This window comes from Pithys albifrons, chromosome 7 (assembly GCF_047495875.1).
Source record: "Pithys albifrons albifrons isolate INPA30051 chromosome 7, PitAlb_v1, whole genome shotgun sequence".
Classification (NCBI taxonomy): domain Eukaryota; kingdom Metazoa; phylum Chordata; class Aves; order Passeriformes; family Thamnophilidae; genus Pithys; species Pithys albifrons.
The window spans coordinates 18,296,338-18,321,281 of record NC_092464.1 but is presented as its reverse complement, the minus strand read 5'-3'; the positions used below and the strand labels follow the sequence as shown (position 1 = coordinate 18,321,281).

Below are 24,944 nucleotides of genomic sequence, written 5' to 3'. Positions count from 1 at the left end.
TGCCAAGCAAGCAACAGTGTAAGACACAGGGATATCCAAAGTGATGAACACCTGCTCTGTTTTCAAGGTGGTGTGCAAGAACACAGAACTAAAAATAACTGGTAGAGTTCACACACAGAAGGGCTCTTAAGGTAGAAACTTATCTTTGCAGTTAAAGCTAAAAAAAAGTCCAAGACCCAAACTACAGTCTTATTCTGACTGGCAGATGCTGATACTATTTATGACTTCAGGGTGACCAAGGACATGGGGTTTTTTTTAGTGCTACAAAACCTGTGTATTAAACCAACTTGCTACGTACCTTGGAATCAAATTATATATCAAGATGAAAGTATTTAACCAACTGGATCTCTCTGGCATGCTAAAATTCACAGTGTTGTCCCACAAACAGAAGTGTCCTTCATCTAGGGGGAACTGCAGGGCTAGTGAGAGCAGCTGCTGACTGCAGTTTCTTGTGAGTGCAGCTTTTCAAAAAAGCTCATCAGAAAGAATTAAAATCACACAAAGAGTCACCAAAACGATTTTATTTCCAGTGTTTAAGTGGGTATGCACACAGGCATGATACAGGTTTGGATTCATTAGGTCTTCATGCAGAATTATATTCTCAATAAAAGAAACCAGTTCCATCCAGTATCCACTATCTACACGCCTATGTTACAACATTTATATCAAATCTGGTATCCGAAGAAAAGATACACATATAATATGTACATTTAAGTTACTTACTTTACAGAAAGATTAGAAATTCAAGTCACATAAAACTCAAAATCTGTATTAAAATTGGAAATATAAAACTCCAATATTTACTGGAATGCCTAAGGAATGGAAGCTCTGTAGCCACCTGTGTTAACATTTGTAAAATGTAATGAAACTCGTTAACAGTAAAATGCATTCATTTGTTTGCAGTAAGTTTCTCTAATTTAACAATATGGCACCCTAACAAACCAAATGAATTTATGATGAGGCACTTGTTAGTGACTAAACCAAAAGAACAATTTTCCTGCATACTAATGCCAGGCCAACTCTCAGTCAGAAAACCATGTATACACTACACAGCATGTTGCATCAGATGCTTTGTTCGACATTTGTATGCAGCCATCAAATATACTTTTTCTTAAAATATATATATATATACTTTAGTGTTCTTCTGGCTGTGGTAATGCACTGTGAAGACATTCCACAGAGCATATTGATGAAACCAGCCCAAATGAAGGCTGCGTAACAACAACAGTACAGGAAAAAAAAATATATGTACACACACGCACACACACGCACACACACGCACACAGAGTTACTGGGAAGTGTAACAGTAAGTTAATGAATTGCTGCAGTGGACATACCTCCCCATTTCAAAGATACTGGTAGAATCGAGATCTAACCACTTGGGTCCCAGACAGTTTATGAGGATGGGCATCAACTGCTGGGCTGAAGCTGTTTTTGTTCATATTCTGATAATTTTCACCATTTACCTGGTCTGGTGGCTGAAATGGTCCCGAAGGTGATGTTCTATTAATTAAAGTCAAGCTGCTGGAAGAACTGCCTTCATCTGCCTGCATCTCTGCAGATGAGGGCAGATCTGCCGTTGATACATCTGCTAAGCTAGTGTTCTCAAGTCTGGGCTTTCCAGTTTCACCCGTATTAAGGTCAGTTGTGCTAGTGCGTAAACGTTCTCGTGCAAGCCAGTCTGAGATCGAGAGGTCCTGTGCTGGGCATTTTGGCTTCAGCCGAGTTACAGCTGAAAGCTCAGATTCTCTCTCTCTACTTTGACTTGGCTCCTGAGCTTTCCAAGCATTCAGGACACTTATTTCAGCGAAATCCCTCTGTCCTCCAAGCGTATGTCTTCGCCTGATATTTTTTCTCTTTGCAGTCTCTGCAGAGTTAGCTTTTTGATTCCCAACTCCAAACATGTCATCTGCAGATGACTTGAGTCGCAGCTTTAACCTATCTGTAATTTTAAGTCTCCAGGTAGGTTCTTGTTTGTCAGCCTCACTTCTGGCTGATGTAGCTAAACTGCTTGTCGATCTTCCTTTTTTCATGATGTCAAACATTTTGGTCACAGTAGGCAAGTCCTTCTCACTCTTTGCATCCCCTGAACCCTCACTGTCCGTTTTGTGCCGTGCAGATTTTCTCCTGGAGAGTGTATCACATTCAATAAGTTTGTGTGAGCTAAACAGTCTGTGACTCTCTAACTTTGGTGTGGAACTTCCCTCAGTACAACTTACTTCACTTTCTTCAGAGTTTCTCTGACTGGTCTTCACCACTTCTGAACCCTTTCCTTTGGACAGCCTTTCGGCAGCAGCACTGGTGGCAAAGACCGGGAAGTCACTTTCACTGTCTGTCTCCATAGGACGCCCTTCACTGATCAATTCACTTCTTTCATCATCAGCATCTTCTCCCTTGCTTTCTGTCACTGACTGCACCTCAGGGCTCAGCATACTGGCATCTAAACCAGTCAGATACATAGTCGATGAAGTAGTTGAATAATCTGAGGTGATGGAGCTGACATCAGCTGCTAAAAACTCATTGTGTTTAATTTCAGGGCTGGCTACTTTTTTGCATGAGTATCTGTGCTGGGAAGCCTGGGAGGAAGTGCTTAGCATAGTGCCAGAGTCAGACACTGTCTCCTCAACCTGGGAAGAAGATTGTGAAATAGGCATTTTTGGGTTATTCTTCTGCGTTGTTTGCAGACAATTGATATTCAATGATTTTGTACATTTTTCATGGTAAGGCAGTGAAGGTTCCTCTGACAGGATACTTTCTTTCTTTAATGACTTCTTTTCATCCTTTACAACATTCACATCTTTTTTACTGCTGTTCTCTTTTTCCTTCAGGACAAACATCCTCTGTTTTCTTCCCATCTCTCTCTCTCTTTCATACTCCCCTTTAGCTGTGTCCTCTTTTGTTGTGTCACCACGAGATTGCTCTGCAAGCTCCTTCTTGAAAAACACATTATCCAGCTCATCCTCTGAACTACTTGGTTGTGGTTTCTCTTTTGTTTTTTTCCGCTTGCGACTAGCTGCTGCAAAAATGGAGGACACAAGCAGTTCCTTGCTATACTGATCCTTTCCAGAACCCCAAGAACCCTGTTAAAAAAAGGGAGAGGGCATGATTAAAAATCACAAATTAAAATCATTAGCTTGAAACTTTTTAAAAACACATCCTGAGCTTCACAGTAGGTAAGTCTTTATTCAGGAAACATTGCCATGCTCTTTCTGTAGTCTAAAGGACATTGCCCAAGAAGTCTTTCCATCCTGAGAATTCCACCTTTTATCTGAGTCCCTCCAAAAAAAAGACTAGTTTGTGTATAGAGCTATTTAATTTTTCATTGACTAAGGAAGCAAGCCCCGTTGCAGTTAAGAAACCTTTTCAAGACTGGCTTGCAACAGAAACTGCTTCACAGAGGAAGTCCCAAGGGTGTTTCAATCCCTCCTTTCAAGGTCTTACCTATACAAAAGGCTAATTTCTCAAAACTATTTTTCAGTTGATCTTGCACCTTTCAGACTGAGTTTTTAAATTGCACCAGTTCTTTACTTCCACTAAAATGAATGCTTACTCAAAATTCCAGCTTAGGCACAAGTGTAGAAAATGAAAAGAAATAAACTTCTTGTTGATTTTTGAGGAATCTACCTTTAGAGTGATGCAGAAGCATTAAAAGGACAAGCCAAATTATTCCATTTTATGAATTAAAAACTATTTTCACTACATGACAACATTACCACCTAGCCACTTCCAAGCTATGTACCTTTCCTACCTCCTGCCCTACTGCCACAGACAATGCGATGCCGTGTCCTGGAAATGGGACTATTTTGAGGCAATGGCTGAGCCACCAAACAGCCTCAGAGAGCAGCTATGCTGACATCTCCACGATGAGCCAGAGGATGCCCTGAGTCCTTTTCTCAGCTCTAAGGGGGGCACCAGTGACACACCTGAATGCACACCAGCACAAAGCTGTGCTCTGCGCTCACAGCTGCCCTGTCACCCTGTGCTACAGACATCCAGTGTCAGAACCACCACCCAGCCCAAGAGACAAAGACTGTCCACGTGTCAGGTGAGAACTCTGGCAGTAAAATGAGGACTGAACTAATGCCCACTTCTGTGATGTGCCACCCTGACTGTTCAGTGTTACTCCCCTCATCCACAAGGCTGTCCTCCCAAGCATAGCGATACCTCCTAGGGAGATTCTGGAGAGCAACCTTTATACACAACCTTTGCCTTCCTATAAGAGGAGGAGCTATTTCCTTCTGAAGATGAACAGACTTAATTCTGAGTATACTTTTCTCAGGGAAATAGGGAACCATAAATCCTATCTGTGAGTCAGTAGGACATCAACAACAGGGAACATGCCATAGACATTTACCTCTACTAAATGAGATGCAAAAAGGAGGTAAATGCTCACAACTATGAGAGTTTGGAACAGAAGTGTTGATGTGTGCAGCTGACTGCTTTGGTAGATGCAGCTGACTGCACACAAACAATATACCTTTCCAATGTAACACTTCAAAAATATGTTACCAAAAAATAGTATTACTGCTTATTGGAGAAATTCTGCATAAGCTTTACAGTACATCTGCATATAAGTGATTTAATAAAGCAAGTATCTAACAGAATTCAGAAGCTTGTAACTATATTGTATCACAAAATGATTTACCTTAGATTTTGCTGAGTCACTAGTAGCTGAATCTGTGAAAAAATAAAAAAAATTCTGCTCAGTTCTGTGCAATTTTTTTGCTGTTACTACAGACAATGCTGGACTTATGAAAAAGACAAGCACAGAACAAGATGTGAAGCAAATAAAAACCAGAACAGAGTGAATAGTCAGAGCTCACAACGATGCAAGCTGCACCACAGAAAGCCACCGCCATGAAAGGATGCTGTGAATTGTAGGCAGAACCAGCTCAATGATAGGAATGGCAAAGGAGCCCTGTTCTTCTAAATAAAAAACAGAAATACTAATGTTTATTCAATGCTATTAGTATACAGCCCCTGCAAAACCGCAGCTGAGAGATCTTTTCAGGATGGCACTGTGTACTCTCCTGAGATTCAGGATACACAAAGCAAAATTGGGTGTCTTAGTACAGTTGGCTCCCTTGGTATAAATCATGGTTCTTGTAGTCATATTCTTTTTGTGAGTATTTAAAGTACTTAATTCATATTTTGCGTGTAAAACCCCAATTACATTACTCTGTCCACCTCTTACTGCATATGGGTAAAATTTTATTTTTAAATCTGCTAGATTTCAGCAGCTACCCGTTTTGTACTGTTCCATAAGAAGCGCTTTCATGAAATGAAAAATGAACACCATAGTTTTACTGTCTCGCAAAACCCAAGATTATACAATTATAAAGGGGGTAGGAAGGGGCTAGCACAATGACTAAAAAATATGAACTTAGATGTGTTCCAGCTTTAGGGACTTTCTCCCTTGGAAGAAAGAGCTGAGCCCCCTGCCACACCCCTTTTTGACACATGGCTAATGCTTTATGACTAGAAAGACTGGTAGACCATACCATGCTATTTCTCCTCAGGGTCTGCTTCAGAGATAACAAGAAACAGCAGAAAAACTTTTAAAAAGTAGCATTGATCTGTTTAAAATACTCTTAAAAGAAAATTTACAGCACAGATCAACTTGGGCTTTTTTCCATTTACAAGAAACGGGGGTTTCTGCAGACAAGGCAGCTACAGTGTGGGCAACAGTCCTCCTTCTTCCTACAGTTCCAGCTGTCCATCAGTGACATCACAGAATCCACTAATGACATCACCGTGTGATAGACTCCTCCCACTTCGCCTGTTACAACATCAGTACAAAGTGACTGTTTCAGTAAGTGCTGAACAACCCTTTGAAAACCGAAACAAAAGCTAGAGACGAAGGGGTAACATTTGTGGGTTACAACATGCTGGGTTAGTGCAATAGTATAGTGAAGGGAGGAGGGAAAAAAGTCACCAAAAAAGAGCCTGTAATGCTTGTCCTTAGCCACAAAAGAGGATGGCATTTATAAACAGAAGGAAATCAGCTTTAGTATAGACATACTGCAACATACTTAAAGTGTCCATCACTTGATAAGAAAACATAACTCAATTTTTTGCATTCCTAACGCTGGGAAGGAGCAATATTAGACCACCACCGAAGATCAGACTTTCTGCCATCACAACAAACCACTTTATAGCAGCGTATCTGCTTCACTTCACGATGATGATGGCATGGGTTACTGTGAATAAATAAAGTAGTATGTGCAAGCCTCATCTTTTAATGATTATGTTCCTGTTAGACAAAAAAGTTTTCCAAATTATATCATGCATGATTACCAGCAATTCAAGTTTTTTGAAAGTGTTAATGGTCTTTCAGAAAAGAGGAAAACCTTTTATTAGGAAAAGAAAATAGGAAGAGAGAGTTACAGTGAATTAACAGAGTAGGTTGTTCTAACCTATGGATTAACACTGTCCAGGCAAGAGTTACCTGATACGTCTCCAGGAGATACTCCCGTTCTTCCAATGTTGGTGAGTAAATGATCTATGTTTGGCACTGGCTGAGATTCTACAGTGTTTTCCTCCTGAACTGCTGTCTATAGTTAATAAACAAAGATCTCTTCATCATCGTTTCACAAATAGTTCATTACGATTCAACAGCATTTAGAAAACGTCATTATTCACCTGAAGAACACGAGGAAAGCGTGTCCTATTTTCCTTTATGCTTTTAAAACAAATGCATGGATTGCTTTTTAAAAAAAAATAAAATTCATTACTATAAGGACTGGAAAGCTAAAAATATGCTTCTGAAGAGCAAACCATACAGTGACGTAGTAAGAAACATACAGACATTCTAAAAGCAGCAGAAGCAGATTCTAAACTAAGAGAATTAGAACACAAGTATTTACATCACAATACTTACAAGAGGTTCTTCAGCATCATCTTCTGTGAAAAACCAGTCATGCTACGATTTAAAATAAAAAAGGTGAAAACCCCACAGGACATATAAAACCCAAATGTGCCACAATCTAACATGGACATTACTAAAAACAACAGCTTGGTGGATAATATACCAGTCCCAAACTCGCCCAATGACAGAAAAGCTGGTTGATTGGTGTACAATCTTATTTTTTAAAATAACGAAATGCATCCACTTACTTTTTGGATGAGTGTTTCTACAATTTTATATTGGTCTGGCATGTGCGTAACCATGTGTGTCATGTTATCATCAGATGTCCTCACAAGTGTTGGACCAAATACTATTGCCAGGTTTCTTGGTTCCATCTAAGAAATGAAATATTTTCACATCATACATTTATAATGAGAAAATACAGTAATATGGGCTAAGCAAATAATGTAACACTATTAATATATATGAGAACCATTTCAAATAAGGACATTAAAAGATTAAAAAAAACAAATTAAAGACTCAAGTAAGATGTCACACTACACCAGAACTCTCCTACATGCAGCTGCAATAAACACAACCAACATTTCTGCAATTCAGAATTCCAATGTTCCTTCACCCACTGCAAGCAAATGGCTCCACAAGGAAAGAAAATATTCTTTACACTTTCAGGGGGATCCTTTTTCTTCCCAGAAACACTGCTGTTCAGAAACATTGACGCTTTAAGATTTTTTTCCCCTCAAAATGTTTACATGACACACAAAAACTTAGGCTGGTAATCAAATGCTGTTTTATGTCTACTGACAAAGACCTCATTCAATTTGCACCAATGTGGAGGCGGCGGCAGCAGCAACAAACATCGTAGACACAACGCGCCTATACATGAGACACACTGAGTTGTGTGACCATGTCGTAACATTCAAAGCAAATTGAGTATATGACTAATGTTACGTCCCTGACAAGTAACTTCAAGAAAGCAGCAGCAGAATACTTACCTTCTATTTCTGCTTACTTCTCTGCCTTATAGTTTACTATGCTGGTGTAGAACAGAGCAGGAATATATAGGAGGCAAGGCCACTGTGCTTCCCAGAAGTAAGGTGCAAACATGACACAAGCCCTAATGCTCTCCTTGACTTGAACTGAGTCCTTGACAAGTCATACAGTTGTAACATCACCTCACTCTTCTAGCCTTATATATTCTGTAATACTAGCAGTTTTTAAAAACATTTATACAGCACACCAAACCCACAAAGTTATAAAAAAGCTTCCTTTAGGCATTGCACTTAAAAATGACATTTACTATAATTTCCTTATGTCAGCTGTAATTCCACTAAAGTTAAAAATCTGTTGAATTATTTTTTATGAACACACATTTTTCATTCATATTTAACTGGAAGGTATTATTTGCAGAACTGATGTTGAACCTATCATACTCATTTCACCCACCCCTTTAAGTCATCCTTATCTTTTAAAGGAGTTAAGATTGGCCATAGGCTCCTCTCTATAGCATCAATTACACAAATCTTTTTCCTGTACCGTGCACATTGGTAGGCAAGTCACAAGCCACCACATTATCCCCTCAATTAGAAATAATCCTGTACAAAGATACATTGTATTTTTGTTTCTGATACCTTGTTCTTTTCTGAATTCTCTGCTACTGTCTTCAGGTGTGCAGAAAGAAACTTGAGAGTCTCATAATGATGTTCAGGTAAATCATGAATCTGAAACAAACAATCACTATTCAGAACATGAAAACATTTAACGTTAATTTGGTAATGCATCTACAACACAACTGATTTCAGTTTACCAGTCTCTTCAGTGTTTTCAGACGCTCGACAGGATCTTCTTTTCTATTGGCATCTATAAAATCTGCATATTTGTCTGTTAAAAAAAAGCAGAAATTGATCATATATACACATACATACATAAATATATATATGAGTTCTTATATGTATCTATGTATGTATATATGCCCCCACCTCCCAGCCCCACTCCTCCATGAATGCAAGTAACATATATAAAAAGAATGACCTCTGGAAGTCATAAATTAGCCCATTATATTGCACATAATACAATAAGATGGCAGTAGGGGAAAAGAAATTCCAGCTTTCATAGAATACTGCAACAGTAAACCCAAAAAATTTACTCTTTTTTTTTCATAATCGCTTCACCTACAGATCTCATTCTTAAGCTCTACGATCACCATGACTCCCTGCTCTTTAAGAAAGAAAACATTTATTGCAGAGTTGGGATGATTCTGCTGGATTTTCTCTCAAATCATCTGAATGTTTTAAGACAACTGTTAAACAGCAATTCCTAAAGACAAAACTGTAACAAAACCAACTTACCATTGGTAAAAAGGGGTTCTGGGAGCTTCCTGAAGAAGGATTTCAGCAAACTGCTTATCACATTCAAGTCACGCCATTTCTACATATTTAAAATAAAAGGTCAGACATGCTTTATATTTCTATAATCACAACACAACCAGGAGTTTTTGGGATTTTAACATGAAAGTAGTGTGAGTGAAGACTTACATCATCGTGAACATCAATGTCAGTCATCCCTTTGTTGAGCTCTTCTTGCATACTTGAGATGGCAGCATTATTTCCAGGAACTCTGTAAATACCTGTGTACTCAAGGCCTCTTTCTTCAACCAGTTTGCAGCATATATCAACAATCAGTGGAATATACTGAAGAAAAAGAAGAGTCATCTATGTAAGTAATTAATCAAAAATTATTTTTAAATCACAATGAAAGAAAAATTGTCCTTCCATACTTTGTTGGTATGAGCTGGGGGGCAGTCATCTAGTCTAACACCAAATGTTCCTACAGCAGATGGCTTCTTCTCAAATGTCTTCCTCATAATGCTCGGAATGCCTTTTCTCCACGTCCCCTTGTCTTTTGGTGGGCTTGTCTCATCTATTTTTGTTAGGATTGTGAAAAAAAGGAAATAAAGAAGAAAAGTAAGAACATTCAAGTCACAAAAATGACTGCAAATACAGGTAAACAGATTTGCAAAGAGCAAGTGACACCTGCTGAATTTTTACCTTTTACTGGCCTGACTTTCCACAACAACTCCATAAACATTAGTTTGTCCTAAATACACCTTCTGTTACTCTTCTGTGATTCAAAAGACAAACTTGAACATACATCCAAACTTAGAAAAGCAAGTAGCTGGATGGTACTGTGGAATTTCATCATTCTCAGACTAAAGGTACATAAAGACTAAAGGTATATAAACTACATCAAAGAAAAATAAAATCTACATTTAGTAGTGCAACATTCTCTACTGAATCACAGTGCTGCACAAAACACCTTCAAACTCTACAGCCATGCTCACACTTGTGCAGACCTGTTCATTCTTTCAAAAATTACTGGATTTTAGTCACTCCTAAATCACTCCAAACATGACTCACTTAAAACTAATCTCTATCCAAAAATCAGATTAAAAGTTCAGCTGGTCTGTTTAGCTCTCCTATACAATTCTTGCAGCAAATTGCAATTCCCAATTATCCTGCACTGCAAGTCATCTAATACAGTAATACTTTCAGTAGATTTGACATTTACTTAACATGTGCAATTTAGTTACAATGTGTAGCAGCAGAACAAGAGCAAAGGGACATTTGTTCATAACAAACCCCAGAATTCACTCACAGCTTAAATTCAAGCTCAAGCAGTTCAAAAGTGGTTGATCAAAAGTGTTTGCTAATCCAGTTGCCTGAATTTGCATACAACAGTCTTAAAACAGGGTGATCAGAAATACTGTATGTTTACAGACTGTGAGGAAAAAAAAAGAGTAGCTTGTGACATTATTGCTGAAGTTCAGATACTGATTCAGGCTTGCAGTGCCAGCTCATCAGACTTTTTTAGAACTCAGCAGGTAGTAATTTTTTCCTGGAAAAAAAAACAGTTCCACCCCTGTATTTTAAAGATTAAGAGAAAAAATCTGTCCTTCTCTACTTTTAAGACACTTTAGTGGAGAACTGGTTTTTTAAGAGCATATTTAAAATACAAATTTGCCTTATCACTTCCAAGTCAGCTGGAGACAAAAGTATAAATTACACACAAAATTATTTCCAAAGCTTGTCAAAATTTTGCCCACAAGAAGCTTAACACCTGTATTTTACTACTGGTAACACTACATGGAACTATAGAGGAAAACTAAACCCCAAATCCCTCTTTAGAGGGGACTGAAATAAAAGCTTCAGGGATCTGAGAAGATCTGAAATGTATCTAAGGTAACGTCTAAACAAAGTAGTTACAAGAAATGAGTAATTAGACCTGCAGATTAAAAATCCTAATACTTGGTTTACATCTGTATATTCATGTATTCATAAAAACCTGAGAAGGAGATCTCAATGGCCTTGCACTAGAGCAGGAAAGAACTAAAGAAACACACAGAACATACTGACCTTTATTGAGAAGCTTCCTCTCAGACTCATCCTTAGGGGAATGTGGACTCTGAGTCCTCTGCTCTGCTTTAGTTCCAAGTAGAGTCTGTCTGATACTCAGACTCTGGCGAGGTGTTTTGGGAGATGGCTCTGTTTTGCTGCTTGAAGAACTGAACAAGATATATTACATCAGTAAAAAGATGCTAGAGAAGCACTCTGCGAAAACTACTGGCAATATAAAATTCACCTACCTCATCATTGTAGAGTATTCTTTAATCCTTCGACTAATTAGATCTCTACTAGTAACACCAGTATCCTGTAAAATGAATTGAGAATTACTTTACAATCTTATAAATGAGAAGAAAATCTTTTCCTTTCAGCATATGATTAACTCTTCCAGTCACAAAATACATATAATATCAGTATTTCAGGTCATTTAAAAGAAACAAACCTACAAGCAAACCAAACATACTAACAAGCAGTCCTTCAGAACAGTAAAGACAGAACATTTAAAAACCATAAGGAAAGGTAAAGTAATTACAAATTAAGTACTGCTATTTAGACTTTTTTTCCCAAAGTAATACAATCTATTTAAATTCCCTTAAATTGAAAGTAAATTTAAATAGAAAAACACAAGTCAACACATGCTACTATGAAAAATCCAATCCCATATGCACACAGTATTATATAACTAATTGCTATTACAGGTAGAGCTGAAGTAGCCATGACTTCAAATGTGCTTTTATCCATCTATTAAATAATGCATATTAAACCATTTTTCTTTGGATAATTACATCAAATATGAGCAGGTGTGCATGACCACAGACATGAAAATATTCCTCTGTTGCTCATCACTGCAATGCAAATTTACTGAGGACAGTATTGGGACAGGTATCGGTACCTTATGTATGATAGTATATGTTTGCCTTTTGCAATTAGCAAAACTTAATTCATAGAACCATCAGCATCTAATCAGAGAAACAGGCATCCTGCCAAGTTTCCCTTTTTAACTACTGAGAGACTCATCACACTGTACTACTGCACACAACATTCTGTAGTGCAAGTCTGAAGAGAGACCACACTGGCTCTTAAACCTGCAATTATCTTTTGAAAAATATTAGAGATTTTTGGAAGATCAGTTTCATATGAAGTGTCTCTTTAGCCAAATCAGCAATGACATTAATTAACTTATTCCAAAATTATCTCCTATGATTATGTCTGCCTTTTTTTTAAACTGTATTTATTTACTCGGTTGCCTTGCCTTTCACCTCATTTTCTTACATGTTCCTCTACACATTTTGGTCTATTGGTTGATTACAAATTATTTCTTCTGTTCAATTGTAAGAAAATACAATAAATTTATAATTAAATGACAAGAACTATGGCTTCTTCATTATGTATTACAAGATTACCTCATCATTTAAGTTGCTGTTTTCTTGTATTGCTTTAATCCATGCTAACATGTTATCTCTGTCCTCAGCCTGGAACAGGTACTCGCAGTCAGACGTGGTGAGCCGAAACACATTTTTCCTCTTGGTTTCACAGTACGAGATGTCAATCAAACACGCATTGATGCTTATAGGCTGTTCTTCCTCAGACAGGGTCACTTGTTCCTTTTTATCCTTGTACAAATAAAGGGAATGACCTCGAAGAACAACATACAATTGCTTCCATGGCCGGATGCTCCCACCAACTCGCTGAAAAATGACAACCAATATGTTAGTTTGTTTGTTACATGGGATGTTTGTGGATTACAAAAACTACTTCCAGAAGTTTTAAAAAGAAAGACTACCTACCTATCTATACCATTCTTAAGAATGGCTGGCAGAAAGACTACACCAACATGGGATTTACTAATTGCTCTCCATTAGAGGAGTGAATTGTTCAGTAACCTGCCCTCCCAGACCACCCATTCAGTGTGAGTTCACATATCAGAGTAGCAAGAAACACAATGTGACTACAATTTCATAAAGACATTACTAAAAATACAGTAAGAAATATTTAGGGAACTCTTGCCTATGCCTTTTAAACTGCCTTCAAGTCACACTCACATTTTCACACCACTGCAATTCCACACTCCCAGTTTTTCCTATGTGTTAGCCTACATTTGTGCAGAAGGTTAATTTGAACTCAAGCCCACAGCATTCACAAAAACTATGGCTTTCTTCTTTATTAGGAAAGAGGAAAATCCGCCACAAACTACAACTACCAAGGGACTGATTCTTACTACCTAATTAGTCATTAGAAATTAAGTTTACTTTGCAGATGCTTTGAAATGTAAAATTAAGACAGTTTAGAAAGCAGTCTGCAAAAGAAGCTGAAGAACTGACTGAAGTCGATGTTCTAACAGGTCTAACATGTTGTCAGTCTTATTGATGTTGTCAGCCTCCCTGCCCCCTCCACCCCCAAAAAAATCAAAAAAGCAAAACAGGAAGGGTTCAAGTTTCTTATCTTAGTTTTTCACCAACTTAGTATTTGTCCTCAGTTAAAAACTCAAATATTACAGGTACCTTTCCTTTGTCTGTAACAAGCTGACGAAAATGGAGCCATCCTTCCTTTGAGGCATCACCAAACACCTCTGAGGAAGAATCTTTTCGGGAACCAGAGTCCTCTGAAGATTTCTGACTGTCTGTGACCTAGAGAAAACATCATAGAAAGAACACCACAGTGTACTTCTCAACACATTTCTCTACAGCATCAAGATGTTTCTGACTTTAAAAATGTCTCCAGGAATATCCTCCTGGGAAAACACCATTTCTGAAGCTTCCACAAAACTACAGTGACCTTACAACATTCCAACAATACTTTGAGAAACTTCAGGAGTCTTAGACTCTCATTAGTATGTTTTCCCAAAGCCCACCACACATGTGCTTTGTTAACAGAGACTGAGGAAAAAGAAAATCAAGGACCGTGTGATCAGTCTAGATAAAAAGAGACCGCGTTTATTCATGCAGTGCATAGAGCTGAACAATTTCATGAGTAGCAATTCCAATATACTGCATGTCTGTTTAACACATCACTCTGTGTAATGGAGCTCTATACTTCATAGAACTTGTGTGACATTTACGAGTTGCTATATACATATTTACTTACCTTAATCCCCTTTAAACTAGATACATGCTTAATGGATCTGTTGGGAGAAAAGCAAATGTTAAAATGAGTTTTTACACACTTTAAAAAACAGATGTCCAAATTTACTGCTGTTTTTCATGAACTCACGATTTTCCCTCTTCTCTGTAGTCATCCAGTCCTTCATCATACGACTTTGATCTCTCAGTTTTTGGGGCAGGCTGGCTATCCAGAACACAAGGCCGCATGGATTCTACAAACAAATAGCAATTTTTGAGTGTGTAGGAACCTGAATCACATTTTTGCAATTTATTTCAAGCAATAAACACTTTACAATTTTCACTCCTGTTCTCCAGAGTGTGAAAGAAGAAAGTTGCAAGAGAAAAAGAATGAAATCAACGCTCACCATGATCATGTGAAAGCTGTCGCCGAATTAAAGGGATTGGAGATGTGGGACTGGGAGGAACAGTTGTTATAGCTGGTGCTTGAGAAGCAGATGCAGAAATAACAGCAGAAGCAGGAATGTGTGCAATATCATGGTCAATACTAGGACTAGTCGGTTCATCTACAAAGGTAATATGTCATATATTAACATATTAAATGCATTAATCAAATGCTCAAACCAAATAGCTGTCTGAACGTCTCATTATTGGGATATCAGATATGTTAAACATGAAGTCATTCTAAACAAACATTAAGAGTCCAATTAACTGACACTGTCAAATGTACTTTTTTCATGAAGAGAAGCCGTTTTCATTTTGTAGGGATGTTAATTGCACATTAGAGACAAAGGCAAAACATCACAGATTTTGTTGTGTGTGAAAGAAAGGAATTATTTGCTCATTCTCATAATACTATTTTCAAGTAGAATATTTTTGTTTATATGCATAAGGAAAAACTACATTTATGGTATCAGTAAGTCTGAACTCAACAGACAACAGCAACAAAATACTGGCAGACTAACGAAAGCCATTTGGTTTATTTTAAACAAGCATTCAAAAAAGCCAAGTCAAAAGCAAACAAAAAAAGCATTTTAAACAGCTATGTAGCACCCAAAGAACCAATCCACCCATCCTCCAACATTCAAATAAAGAAGCAAGTACCCACACCTTAAAAGATGGGACTACTACATACCAAGCAGTTCTTCCACTAATTGTTCATACAAACGATTGCATGCCATACATGCCCAGCACCTCTCAGTCTCAACAGCCACAAGGGTCATCATGAAAGCTTCCAAAAAGCTTTAAGTATTTCCAATATTTAACATGTTTCTTACAAGATGGAAGAAGCCAAAAGATGCATTTTCAATCATTTTGAGAAAACAGCCATAACATCTTCTAGAACACATTACTAGTACTAGAAAAATAATTCTACTTCATGCTCTGGTAGAAGAGGGAATGGAAAAGAAAAAAAAAAATCAAGTCACGAGCAGGGGCTGAACTGTACTGCCGTACTGAATATGGATGTACTCTAGGTGCTAAGAATTGTGATATGCAGAGCTACTGAAAAGCCTATTGAAATCAATGAACACTCACAGACAGAGGTTTATTCTTTGCTTTGTGCGAACACAACTGCGTGTGCTGCATTGTGCTTTTCCAACAGTCACTAACAGTTCTGTTAAGGCAGCACTTGTACCATCAAAATTTGGCAATGTACATTTAAAACAAGGCAATAAACAAAGCACAGGATGGTTTAGCAATAATACCCTTCTAAATTGTCTGCAGTGGAAAATATAAAAATGTTTGAAGTTAAAAAAGCAAATCGCAAAAAAACAGCTGCAAACCAGAAACATGAATAAAAAGGGAAATCAAAAGAATTCCCACCAAACCGTGATACTCTACTGGCATCCACAGTGATAAATTAGAAGCATTTACAATTGACTTCTCTATGGCAACTATGAGACAGGAAGAACCTCACCTACACTTCCATTCAAAACCACAACAGCTCATGTCCTATTGCCTTTTTTCATCTGTTCAACTTCCCTTCAGCAAACCCTGAACCACACTAAGGTTGACTAAGAAATACAACCACTCCCTGTACAATTGATTGGCTTATAGCACACTAACTGAAGGCTTCAAGTTTAAGTTATTTATGTTAATGGACATATCTGAAATGTCACAGTCTTTACACCCAAAAGTTATAAAAACACCAGTGCTTGAAATAGATCTGTGCAAGCTGCAAACACAAACATGTTTGTCAACACATACAATTTCCCACAGCACTTATATGCAAAAAAAGCCAGTTTGTGAGTCCCTGAAAGCAACAGTAAGTACTCAAATCATTATTACTTCACAGTAGATCTAACCCCCAGATGAATCAAAACTGGATTGATTTTGGAAATAGGCAACTTTACAGAAACTGCAAACGACACTGGTACAAGGAAAGGCGTAGCTGTTCAGTCCCTAAGGAGGTTGAAGGTCAGCTCATGGCAAGGTTTTACATAATATAAAATGATTACAGAACAAATCATGCTGTACACCATAGGAGTTTCTGCCTATTAATTTAATGTACTAGCAAAGTCCATGCTACTGTGCAGTAAGAAACAAAACCCAAACAACTACACATATCCCTTGTATTTTGATTTTTTTTCCTTTTTAGTACTTGCAATATTTGTCTCCCTTTTCAATTTCCTTGATTAATTGACATATTTTCACCTCAAAACTCCTCACACAGTGTGTGAAAGGATGTGTCTGGCTCACCAATCAATGAAAATGACTGTGTCCGAAATTCAGTGAAGGACACAGAACAAATATAACAGAGGAGAAGCCAAAGTAATTCTCTTTCAGTTTGTTACCTCACATGTTACTTGTGACTCCTTAAATATTTGCAACAAAAAGGTCAAAGACTTGATGGAAAACATTAATCCAGGGAGTACTGAAAAACACCCCGAGGACAACACAGTCATTGGTCACAGCCAGCCCAGCTTCACAAGGGGAACGTCCTGTTTACCAAACCTGATTTCCTTCCAGGACAAGGTAACCCGTCTAGTTCATCAAGGGAACCCAGCAGATGTAATCTTTTCAGACTTCAGCAAAGCTTTTGATACTGTTTCTCACAGTATCCTTCTGGACAAAAAGTCCAGCACACAGCTGGATATTTGTGTGATAGGTGAGCAACTGGCTCACAAGTCGGACACAGGGATACAGTGAATGGGGCATATCAGGAGGGCGCCCAGTCACCAGTGGGGTTCTGCAGGGCTCCATCCTCAGCCCAGTTCTCCTCCACATCTTCATTAATGACTCGGATGCAGGACTGGAAAGAAGACTAAGAAAGTTTGCCAACAACACTTAATTGGGAAGAGCTGTCATTTCCCTTGAGGGCAGAGAGACCTCGACAAATCAGAGAGATGGGCCATCACCAACCCTATGAAGTTCAACAAGGGAAAGTGCTGGATTCTGCAATTGGGACAGGGCAACCCTGGTTGTGTGCACAGACTGGGGAAAGAGAGGCTGGAGAGCAGTGCCACAGAAAGGGCCCTGGGGGTCCTGGTGGATGGCAAGTTGAATATGAGCCAGCAGTGCCCTGGCAGCCAGGAGGGCCAACCATGTCCTGGGGGGCATCAGGCACAGAATTACCAGCTGGGTGAGGGAGGGGATTGTCCTGCTCTGCTTTGCAGCATGGCAGCCTCACCCTGAATATTGTGTGCAGTTAGTACAGAGACTAACTTTTGTAAGGAGGTTAACCATCAGGGATGCTTTAATAGGGATTATTAACAGAGAAAGGTGGTTTCTCCCTCCAGTTCTCGAGGATTCAGATTTCCAAAGCTTTCTGCACTGGTAAGAAAAAATGACTGGAAAAAACTAGCTTCCCAAGCCTAAAGTCATCCTTCATATTTATTCCCCTTTGGGCATGGCTGTCTTGCAAGCAATATTTCAGCACCTCAAAGGACTGTAAGCAGAAACTGCATTATTCAATAAATGCATTGCAGACCTCATTACTGTTTAAAACACTAATTGGGCATTTCAATTTAAACAGACAACGTGAATGTGTATCTACAAAGCTTAATTCAACCAGTATGTATTTTATCAAGGACTATTATCTGATTTAAAGAATCAAATCATAAAAATGTAATAGGTATGTAGTAACACACACTTTAAACAGCTTTACATTTCACATGAAGAATGTTGAGACAGCCTGCACCCTCAGAAACAAAAAAACTGCTCAACATACAATTTCCCAAACTGCATGCATTGAAGAAGATAACTGTACTTTAATACTATTGGCTTTATGAAAACCATATCCAGTTCTTGGATTACGTATGCATTTAAAGATGTCCCTGTAGTATTTAAAGCAATTTTGGTTATTCATAGATCTTGTGGAGTCGTAACAGTGATCGATCTTTGTAAAAAGGTCAGCCTTCTGCAGAAGGCTCATACTGCTTCCTATCTCCAAAGCAAAGGGCTAAAAGAGTAATTAAAAACTTTATCTTCATTTAACTGAGGCACAGATGTGAAGGTTTCTGTCCATGGACCAGATCTCCCTTCCTTAAGAGAGATAGGAAGAGGCTCCTCATCCACACACAGGCAAGGAAGCTAAAAAGAAAACAAGGCCTATTTCCAAGAATCCCCTGAAGAAGCTGAATTTAAGGTAAACACAGACATACTAATAGAGACCATTTTACTTAAAAGCCCGTCAGGAAGACAATCCAATAAAAATACCATGTATGCAATTTCACCTGTGAAGTGAGAAGGCCAGAAATAACCAACAAAACAAAAATGTTCAAACAAAAATAACCTATATGGAACTGACCCTGCTATCACACAAGATAGCACAAAGGATTAATAAACAGCCCTCAACAGGGGCTTATTATTGCAAATCTTACAGTACAAGCTGCTGCATCTTATACTTCAACCTGCAAGGGTAAAAGCTCCAATAAGTAAAGACTTCCAAGGGTGAAACACTTGATTTGGAAAGAAAATGCACTATTGCCTGGATTCCTCACAACCTGTTACCTCATTTTTTCAAAAAAGAACATTTAAAAATATTTTTTTGCTAGTTTTAGAGTACTTCCAACACTGGTAGCGTTAATTGTCTTTACAAAGAACTTCTTCACATATCTACTTTACGTAATTATCCTCATGTGGCCAAAAGAATGGAATTGAAACATGTCTGCATCCTGAGCACACTCGTTTCTCTGAGCCCCAGAAACACAGGATTGGAACAAGCCTCCTGAATCATCACATCCAGTCCTCTGGTAATGTGTTCATGTAAATAGTATGTTTGTTATACTGACTGAGTTTCCCACAAACAGAAAAGGCTTCCCAAAGTTATCCTTCAAGTGAGACTCCTCCAAAACCTGTACCTATGACAGCTCATTGTTTCTCAGTGTTAAACAAACGTACAACTACCTTTGAATACAAAGCAATTCTAAAGGTTCCTGCTTGCAGCATTACTCCATCCCATAAAAAAGCACAATTCCCAATATACTTGTTTTGCCAAAACCCCTGACAGCACTCCTTTATTACCTGCAATTATTATTTGAAGTTATAATAATCCAGTAAGGATGAATTATGTTTTGAAAATATTACTCATTATCACAGAAATCTGACGCTTTTATCCAGTTAAAACTCTTCTATATCTTACGAATTACTGCTCCCAAATTTAAGTTCTAATTAAAAAAATATTTTTGAGTTTCAGAAACATTTAAACGGTATTTATAACACTAATTTGTAATTTTGTGTTTTGGCTGCTATACTTCAGAATACCACATTGATTTAAAAATTGTTCTTTGGATAAGGAACATTGAAATTTTCAGCCTGAAGCAATAGTGACTTGGCAGGCCACACTGCAAAACCCTAGAAAAAACACAGAAGACTGATGCTTATCTTAGAAACACTGATGACATGTTAAAAGCTGTGCCAGTGTTATCACTATAATAGTGGAAGAAATAGTCCACAAAAATGAACATCTGTCAGCTCTAATCTCTACGGCAGTTATATTTCCAAAGTTTGGAACAGCTAGGCAGTAACTTGTAGAAAAGAAAATTATCACAATAGCTGAAGATTTTCATTTTCACCTTGACTGCTAACAGTTTCTGCTAAAATTAAAGTTTCCTTACAATGCACCATATCAACTATCTGTATTCAGGCACCATTCTAAGGTATCCACACATACTGGGATGACAAGCCACGATCTCTCCTGAAGAAGCTTGAGGTTTTGCATTTCTCTCTGACCGATGCCTATCTCTTCTTACAATGAGAAAACAGAGGAGTATATTCTTTCAAATGTTTCTTTACTGCATATGAGAATATTTCTGCTTGTTTCCCCTAACTTTTGTCTATTCCTACCATGATAACCTATTTCATTATGTGGTGTGCAAGTGTATGAATTTATTTACTTGTTTCAAGTTCATTCAATATATGTATATTCACACCTTCATCTTCCAAGCCTAAACAGCCTGCAGAGAGAGGCATCAAGATGAAGGGGAAGGACAGGAAAGGTATGGCATGTACTTGGAGCTCTGGACAGGACTTTTTGCTTTTGAGAACTAGCATGAAGATCATCTCTTAAGGCAAGAGGAACAGCAGAGCCTGCCTGATTACTGGCACACATCCATGGTAGTCTGCCTGCACTAAGAGTAGAAACAATGCAGAGATTTGTTGGAAGGGTGGTGAGGCACTGAACAGGCTGCCCAAAGAAGCTGCGGATACCCCAGCCCTGGAAGTGTTCAAGGCCAGGTTAGATGGGGCTTTGATCAGCCCAGCCTAGTGGAAGTTGTCCCTGCCCAGGGCAGGAAGGTGGAACTAGATGGTCTTTAAGGACCCTTCCAAACACACTATGTTCTACGACTATGATATAAAACTATTCATGGCATTGAACAGTGACTCAAGATTAGCAGAATGCTGGTCACTCCTACACTACAACATCTGTATCAGAAATTCAACCAGCAGGAGGCATCTTTAAGAAAAACAGACACACACAAAGTTAATAAATACCATACAGTTTAAGCTGTGAAACTCCTGACACATCTTTATATAATCAATAAAATCCTATTTAAATCAAACAGGATATTGGATAACAAAATTGTACTCTAATACAAAAGAGAAAGGATAAATACATGGAGCACTTAAAATCACACTCAGCTTAGAGATGCTGTAAAGTGCAAATGGTTTGAGAATACAAAGTATGAACATCAAGTATCACATATCCTTGTCCTGCTCTTACACTTTTCCTTAGGTAGCATTTTCAGTCAGAGAAAGAGCACTTACCTAATTTTTACAACATTTTTATGTTATCCAAGTCTGGTCAAATATTTTTATCTGGCTAATTTTCTTTCAGTTATTCACAAACTAATAGTGGAACGAAGTGACCTAAAATCTTTCTAGGGTAAGGACGTACTAAATATTTTCAAAAAGGGATCGCACCTCTGAGGAAAAGTCTTTGTACTTCTCTGATGCTACCACATTTCTAAGAGAAAAGGCTCTATAATAGAATTACTATGAACCTGTTTTATTTTAAAAACATTTTAAACTTCAAGATGATGTTTATTTAGGTGAAGGTTTTTAAAACATATCCACTTTAAATTAGTTTTCATGTGACAAACCACTCTGAAGTTGGAAGGAATATTGACCCAGGAGTACTGGCCAAAGCACTAAGCTGCACTGGAAGCTAAACATGATGTTTTTCTCTCCTGTGGGTAGTTCATTCAGCTCAATGTGGGAGTTGGATTACCCTTTCTTTTACATTGCTTTCTACTCTACAACAAATAATGTAAGAAGTAAAAAATATTTTCAACCTTGCTGCAAGTCTCAGACACACACACTAGACATCTGTGTCTAAGAAATGTATTAAAATAACTGTATTCTGAATCAACGTTTTCTCAACAGTTACAAATACCATGGAACAACAGAATGGTTTGGAAGGGACCTGACCCCCTGCTGTGGGTATAGACACCTTTCACTAGACCAGGGTGTTCAGAGCTACATCCAGCCTGTCTTAGATACTTCCAGGGATGGGGCATCCACCACTTATTTGGGCAACCTGTTCCAGTGCCTCACCACCCTCACAGGAAAGAATTTTTTCTTAACCTCAAATCTAAACCTACTCTCAGTTTAAAGCCACTGCCCCCTGTCCTCTTCTTGTAAAAAGTCTCACTCCATCTTTCTTTTGGGATCCTTCCAAGTACTGGAAGATGACCGCAAGTAGGTCACCCTGGAGCCTTCTCTTCTCCAGGCTGAACAAATCCAATTCTCTCAGCCTTTCCTCATAGGGAAGTTGTTCCATCCCTCTAATCATCCTCATGGCCCTCCTATGGACTTTCCCCAACAGGCCCACGTGCTTCCTGTGCTGGGGTCTCCAGAGCTGGATGCAGCACTGCAGGTGGGGCCTCACCAGAGCAGGGCAGAGGGGCAGAATCACATCCCTTGACCTGCTGCCCACACTGCTTTGGATGCAGCCCAGCACAGGGTTCATTTTCTGGGTTGTAAGTGCACATTGCTGGCTCATGTCCAGCCTCTCACCCACCAGCACCCTCAACTCCTCAGCAGGGCTGCTCCTGATGATCTGTTCATCCCCTAACCTGTACTGATACCAGAGGCTGCCACAATCCAGGGGCACCACCTTTCACTTGGTCTTATTAAACCTCATGAGATTACCACGGCCCTGCTTCTTGAGCTTGTCCAGGTCCCTTTGGACGACACCTTCAGGTGTGGCAACTGCATCACTCAAGCTTGGTGTCATCTGCAGATCTGCTAAGGCTTTCTTATCTTCCCCACTGTCTGTGTCATTAATGAAGATAGTAAATGACATTGCTCATAGTGAGGGGCACCACTTGTCACTCATATCCACGTGGATGTTAAGTAGCATTCTAATTTCCACTCAAGTAAAAGTTAACACATCCAAAAATTATCCATTAGGTCAGAAATTTATCATGTGCTGTTCTCTAACACAGAAATCGTGTACAAATTAAAGTTTGAAACATGCGTGTTAAACACCACAATTGCTAATATAGTCCCTGATCAAGAAAACAGTATGTTTGTTAGTCTAGAGACCAGGTGAGACCATTTTTAGGTAGAGAGAGGAAACTGTCATTAGACTAACTGGTATAGTTTGAAACAACAAAGAGAATTTCAGGAACAGAGATTTTCTTTGCACCTGAAATACAAATATCAGCTTTCTGAGCTAACCACAATACCCTGTAGTAGCACATGGAGGGTACTGAAATCTGCAATACCAGAGTTTATTTAACAGTAAAGCTGGCAGCTTTTCACTCCCCAAGAGTATCTGCTTACCTGAAGAGTTTGAGCACACGTTATCTTCCCTAATTTTTTTCAAATAAATCCATTTCTCCCATAAAAGATATTACAACTACCTGCTAGGTTTGGTCTGAACAAATCCCTCCTTTCTATTAGCAAATGGAACCCAAAATGTAATCTCTCTGCTTCTGAACTGCCTTTTGTGAAAGGACTAAGCATCAAAAGGCAGCTCTTCAGCAACTCACCGTGATCTCTGCAAGAATTTGTCCTAGGGAAGCTCAATGGAAACTCTCCTGGGATTTCTGTTTGTGGTGCAGGGCACGGTGCCACTTAGCAAGACCTAAAATCACCCTAATGTTGTGCTGTTCTCAGGAGCAGGTCAGTCACAAAATACTGCTGCAGAAGCCAACTGTTCCTGGCTGAATTTCTACCAAAATATGGTCTGGCCATATCTACTACTTCTAATGAGCAGGGACTGGTAACAAAAATACACACACCACAAAGTACTTAAAATGGCAGCAATATGGAACCTTGGAATCATAGCAACTTTTCATCAGAAGAGTTAAAAAGCCTTTGAATGAGTTTCAAAGCAGATCTAGGGTTTTATCTGCCTGATTAAGTACAGTTTTTAACAAGTAAAGCTCTAATTAGGCATAATGATAGCAGAACAAGCAAAGTTAAAACAATGCATGTTAATTCTAATTTAGGAAGAACTCCACTTTTACAGCATTTCATGCTCTTCCTATTCAGAGAGGGTTATTCCCTTTTCAAGGTACTGGAGCTGTGGCAGAAATTTTTCACAGCACCTGTCCCAGCACAAGGATTTCTTGCTAGGATGACAGCCACAAGTACCCTGCTGGCTCAGAGTGTGCCTAGGCTCTAGGAGCACCAGTTTTTAGCATTTCTGGAACATTCAGGAGGTTTCATTCCAAGAGGCTCAAAAGAATTCAATCCTGTGTGGTATTATGCCAAAAGGCTGCGACAGAGAGTTACAATTTCATTTCTTCTGAGCTGCCCAGCTGCTGCCAAAATGTACTGTAACTGACATGGTCAAGGCTTCTCTGAACTTTAATCAACACATTTCTCTAAAACATGGAAGCAAGTCACTTGAGTAGGAGGAGTTCAGAGTAAATCTTTGTCAAAATCAAGATAGGAGATAGTGTAGAAAAGGTTGGGCTTGACTTTACCAATTAAATCTGATTTTTACATGACATTTGTACTGTACATGATTAGAAAACTCCCAGCAAAGACCATTCGTAACTAAATCAAGAGCCCAACACTGATTTTAGGCAGCATTTAAAAATCCTGCAAAAAGATCAGTCATGTGCCTTACAAATTTGTGCTAATCCTTAGAGAAGGACTGACAGGGTCTAAAGAAGAATACAAAACTGACAGGATGCTGATACGTCCAACAACAATGACAAA

General features: G+C 38.6%; 1 protein-coding gene across 4 annotated transcripts in view; it reads right to left on the bottom strand.

The window, feature by feature from the left end:
- Nucleotides 1–487: 487 nt before the first annotated feature.
- ARHGAP21 (Rho GTPase activating protein 21) overlaps nt 488–24,944 on the bottom strand; it is a 108,575-nt gene continuing 84,118 nt past the window's right edge. For 3 of the 4 annotated variants that reach the window (XM_071560118.1, XM_071560120.1, XM_071560119.1), the window contains 17 exons: nt 14,732–14,890; nt 14,476–14,578; nt 14,350–14,386; nt 13,767–13,892; nt 12,669–12,953; nt 11,508–11,572; nt 11,278–11,426; nt 9,642–9,784; nt 9,400–9,555; nt 9,214–9,292; nt 8,673–8,746; nt 8,497–8,586; nt 7,117–7,242; nt 6,881–6,922; nt 6,449–6,554; nt 4,646–4,677; nt 488–3,080 (listed from right to left, as the gene is read on the bottom strand). In XM_071560118.1, the coding sequence (XP_071416219.1) occupies nt 1,347–3,080; nt 4,646–4,677; nt 6,449–6,554; nt 6,881–6,922; nt 7,117–7,242; nt 8,497–8,586; nt 8,673–8,746; nt 9,214–9,292; nt 9,400–9,555; nt 9,642–9,784; nt 11,278–11,426; nt 11,508–11,572; nt 12,669–12,953; nt 13,767–13,892; nt 14,350–14,386; nt 14,476–14,578; nt 14,732–14,890 (3,506 nt within the window). In that variant the 3' untranslated portion in view covers nt 488–1,346. The remainder of the gene's footprint in view (nt 3,081–4,645; nt 4,678–6,448; nt 6,555–6,880; nt 6,923–7,116; nt 7,243–8,496; nt 8,587–8,672; nt 8,747–9,213; nt 9,293–9,399; nt 9,556–9,641; nt 9,785–11,277; nt 11,427–11,507; nt 11,573–12,668; nt 12,954–13,766; nt 13,893–14,349; nt 14,387–14,475; nt 14,579–14,731; nt 14,891–24,944) is intronic. The other variant, XM_071560121.1, reaches the window with a different exon arrangement.